The 5000-nt window shown below is 39.4% G+C and overlaps 1 protein-coding gene across 1 annotated transcript in view; it reads left to right on the top strand.

Moving 5' to 3' along the window:
• The window catches only part of LOC137993493 (uncharacterized), a 35455-nt gene that overhangs the window by 10247 nt on the left and 20208 nt on the right, over positions 1-5000 (top strand). Inside the window, exons 2-3 of the mRNA XM_068839396.1 lie at positions 1995-2057; positions 3600-3809. Of these exons, the coding sequence (XP_068695497.1) occupies positions 1995-2057; positions 3600-3809 (273 nt within the window). The remainder of the gene's footprint in view (positions 1-1994; positions 2058-3599; positions 3810-5000) is intronic.

The following is a 5000-nucleotide window of genomic DNA, read 5'->3' on the forward strand; positions in this document are numbered from 1 at the left end:
ACAAAAGCCAGAAAACAGAGATCACAGATCCACTTAAGGTGTTCGATTCGTTTACTGTCTTTGTTGAACCCATAAGTTACCAGGGAATTTTCCATTTGGTTTCAGTGTTCTACATAACAGCACACGAGGTAAAATATTACAAAATACAGCTCACTTTGATTTCGGCTCAACGGGCGATAGATTGTTGTCGAAGTCCATTACTCGTCGCTTTTAAGATTCCAGATATTAGTTTTTAACCACCTGTCTTGTTTATCCAATTGCCGTTCCATTCTTGAGATCCATAAGGGTATATTTTGTTTAAAGATGCACTAAAACGCTATTCGCGTTACAATGACTTTCGGGGCCATTGCAGGTTAATAATTAAATGTTCTCCTGTGTGCACCAGAGACTCTATGCACAGAGACACCACTTAGCAGGAGAGTGACAGGCAAGACTCTTCATGACATGGAAAAAAAAAAAAGAAATAAAAAACTAACAAACAAACGCATTTCTAACTGGATTGCCTGCGGCAACCCAGTAATGACCTGTGACCTGTGACCTGTACCTGCCGGCTGGGCTTCGTGTGTTGGGCATTTACAGTTAAATTCTTATCAAAGAGAAACTGGAGCATATAAATTTCACGCTTCGGCTTAGATGTTTGCGATTCTTCACAGACGGAGTACGGTAGAATTTGTATGGTTGAAACACCCGTGCGATTCAACTTTATTTGTGATTGATATCATATTTACATGTACATTTCTTTCCGCGCTATTTCTCACAAATCAGTAGAATCGTTTCGTTTGAATAACCCTATTTCTTGTAGTCCTTAGGTTGAACTGACTTAAGGTTTGCTTTATTTGTTCAAATCGAAGAAAAACAACAACATTAAATCAATTTTTAGAGACGGTCATCGCCAAAAGCAGCCTGAAAATTTCAAGCTTAATCGAAATGGATTTTTTTCAAGCTTTATTTTCGCTATTGTCCCAGTTGTGTTCATTGCGCTTGAAGGTAACGGCAGATATGTTTTGCAGATTGCAGGTTGCAGATTGCAGGCTAACCCTAATAGTTAACCTTAGGCTTAAAACCTGCAACCTGCAAAATATACCTGTCGTGAAGGTAATGGTTCTCGTGCAGTTCAAATACACTCGCAGTACTAAATATTTGTATTCAATTCACATATTTCCACGGCGCTTTCAATTTTACTGGTAGATGAAACGACACCATACCCTTGCTAAGCACTCACATTTTGACTCGCGAGAGTGCAAATGCATAACCAACCCACCGAGGAAACAAAATTATTGTTTCTGAAGAATATTTTGACACGGTTCCGTCTCTTTCATGATTCTTCCAAGGAAGATCGAGAAGTTGACGTATTTACGCTCCCAGGGGAGATCTACACAGAGCTGATTGGTTCCTAAGTAACCCGCACGTGATTTTCAGATGACAGTTTCTAAACTGACGAATTCCTAAGAGCGTCTGTGGGAGGATATACCAAACATTTCTTGCAAGTGCATTGGTTGCAGATAAATGTACTGCAATTCAATATAAATTTATACGGCGTCGAAAGTTCGATATGATATGTTGTTGTTGGGAAATTAAGGGTGACCGCCGGTAAAGTACGTGCCAGTCAATGGAGACTTTTAAACTGTGTGACGGTTCCTAGGGTATGCGAACGGCATCTGGTAGTAAAGTGATTTGCCGTTCGAGGTATCGGATCCGAAATTGTTGACATGCAATATGTACAGAGACAAACCCTAAGGAGATGAGATACTTGGTAATTCGTCTATTGTCCTCTGGCCAGCACTAACATATACAAAAAGTATGCAGCACTGACAGAACAAAATGCATTAATACGTAGTTCTGCCTGCTTTTTTTGAGGAGTCTTGTGTGAAATTCTACCTTCCCTTTTTATCTAGCTAAAATGCATGTCGTTGTGGTGGAGTCCAAAATCTCTAAATCATTAATATAAAATGGTATTATTAATGGTATCAATTATTTTCTGGTCACACTTGAAGCGCAACATGATGAGTTTACAAGGCAGAGAAGATCTTTCGGAAACAGTGGGCAACCATGTGGCAGTAAGTGCTAGCTTTTATTTTACAATTGGTACTTTACATTTTTTACGCTTTTTCGGTTTTCGTTAGCATCACTGAGTTGCGAACAGGCTCGGTATGTTTGCATTGATTTGCCCTTTTATCATATACCCAACAGAACATAGCCCTTCTGATCAGCCAATAACTAATGCATAAATAGGTTATAGGGCGCAATCCGGGAGTTGCTATAGAAACACAGCGGCGGAATAATTTTGTTAAGTATAAGAAATAAGAATTGTGTGATCTTGCTCGCGAATTTCGTGATTTATGGTCACTCGTGATGTTTTGAAAGTTCTTAATCACTCATGCCCATAAATCCCGAAATTCACTCGCGTTCATATACGATTTCCTGTAGTTAATGGCAGGTGGAATAGCGCAAACGCAATGGCGAAGCGCAGAGCTGGCAATAACCGTCTTACGTCTAGCAAGCCCGAATCGAATATTCCACTGCTAAATGATCGGCTCTACTGTGGCAGTGCATGGGAAACAAAAACAACAGGCTTCTTTATAACCTCAAAAATTTAATGCTCGAGTTGACTTTTGACATTTTTAGAACTTTATGAAATATCTTCATTCCATACTTAGTTTTTTTTATTTGCGCCGGAGCTTGCAATGACATCTGAAACGGCAATTCTTATTTTGGCGAATTAAGTGATTACAGTTTACCAACAAAAAAAGGTGAGTCTCGCTGACGGTTTTTAAAATCTGTTACTTTGGTTTGAATAAATTTGAAAGTTACAATTCAAAGATCCAAAGAAAACCCAGGACCTAAAGACCCTAAGACCCATAGAATTGTAACTCTTTAAAGGGCCCCTGTACTAAAAATAAACACCTGAATGGCAAAATTTTGAGCTTCGATTTGTATCCAAAGGCCGTTTACTTTGAGTGAAAAAAAGTTTTGGATTTCACTGTCCGCCATTACTCACATTCAAACTGACCCCAGAGGGGTTGAATCCAGGGAAATTCAGCGCATGAATGCAGCTTATTATATATGCAAACGCGAGTTTAAAGTCCGAAAGCCCACAACTCCCGTGCTGCATATCAATTCTGCGGCGTACACAAGCATTGCAATCATAAACTAGTGAGCCTTCGACGCATTTTTTCCTCGATCCAGCTCTCTCAAGATCATAAAGTTAGTAATGGCGGACCATTAACTGGGAAAATCCTAGTTAAAATAAACGGGTGTCTTTTTCAAATCAAGGCTAGTTCTAGTTAACATAGTTTTGAAATCCAAATAAAAATAAAAATTGATCTTTTGGTCACAGGAGCACTTTAAGCTACATTTAACTTTCTTCACACCATAGTAGCCTCTTGCAAAGTGTGATTAATCAGTTAATTAATTAATTAATTAATTAATTGCAAAATAAATTCTAAGGCATTTGCAAGTAACATACAAACTGGGAAAGTGTTGGCTTTTAAAAGGGTGCAAAGGAAAGCGTATAGGTCTATCATAAAGACAATGCGAGACAAGTGAATACACCGCTAAACAATATATCCATCAATGAAACATCTTGTATCGTTTTATAGTGACCCACGGCGTGTACCTCGAGAGATGGGACAGAATAGATTACAAACGTGTGAGGTTTTTGTACGCGGATCCACGATATCCAACCTTGCCAAGTCTGTCCTTGTGTGTTCCAACGTTTGAACAGCCTCAGAAGTGGTCAGATTTCTTTGGAGCTCGTATTAGAACGTATTTTTCTCCACTGCAGACTGGAAACCACCTCTTTTATCTCTGTGAGCGATTTTTTTGTTCTACCATGTGAAATGTTGACTGTTGTGACAACAGTCTTCTATTTGAAAAAATAGAGTTACTCGAGGAATTGCCCTTTTCACGGTTAGTTTTTCTTACATGCATTACAATGTAATCTAACGAGGATGCAAGGCAATTTCGGGTTAAAACTACAAAATAGACCGAAATTGCCTCACATACATGCTGGATTATATTGTAATGCAGATGAGAAAAACTAAACGTGAAAAGTTCTATTCATGGTGAACTTCGAACTGGTGCTCTATCTTGTTTCCAAACGGAGGAGGATGAGGAGGAGGAGAAAGCGCCTGGGTTCGAGTGTGCTCGATCCCTCGGGCGCCTGAAGGGTCAATGGGTTAAGATTTTTGCAAACGTTTTTTGATTAATTCGTAGTTACCCCCAATTTTCTTTCTTGATTTCAATAACCCTTGTTAACATCTGCTTTCCCGCATATTCATAAGCCGCGCTAAAAAGGGTACTGTGTACTTATCAACAACAGGGCCTAGAGGGTTTACGACTGCATGTATATTAAATTGCCCAGTGTCGGTTGACTACCTCTAAAGGAAATGTACAGCTTTAACATGAAATGGGGGTGTGAAAACGTACCATATTGTATTCACTCTATAGACCTCTTTAATAATGGCGGCCAAATAAAATATCTTTTTGATTTAATGCTAATAAGACTTTCTAGCCTCGCTACGACGAGCAAATTTCATAAGAATATTTGTTTCAAATTAACATTAATACAAAACAATGTAAAAGTGGTCGCCATTTATGAAAGTGGTCTTGTATGACAGACGAATTACGTAGCCAAAGACATTTGAAGACCTTTTTTGTAAGGCAATCGCTCACAAATGCTAAATCTCTTCCTGTAGACTCTTCCATCTCGTCCAAACACGTGTTTAAAGCTGTTAGCGACTTTAGCGCCCGAAAAAAAAATCATTTCAAATTCCCCACCCTCGAGCACGGCAGAAAATCATCAAATGCCCGGGGTTTGCCCGTAAACATGGGGGGGGGGGGGGGGGGGGGGGGGAGGGGGTGTTAAAGTTTCGATTTGATTGGCACATTAGCTGTGAAAATAATTGAGATGGGATCTATGTTATCCTGTAGAAAAGGGCGCGGACGTTTTTAAACACCCTGTAAAATAATGAAGAGACGTGGATTTCGAAAGATCACTT

This window comes from Montipora foliosa, chromosome 2, assembly GCF_036669935.1.
Source record: "Montipora foliosa isolate CH-2021 chromosome 2, ASM3666993v2, whole genome shotgun sequence".
NCBI lineage: Eukaryota > Metazoa > Cnidaria > Anthozoa > Scleractinia > Acroporidae > Montipora > Montipora foliosa.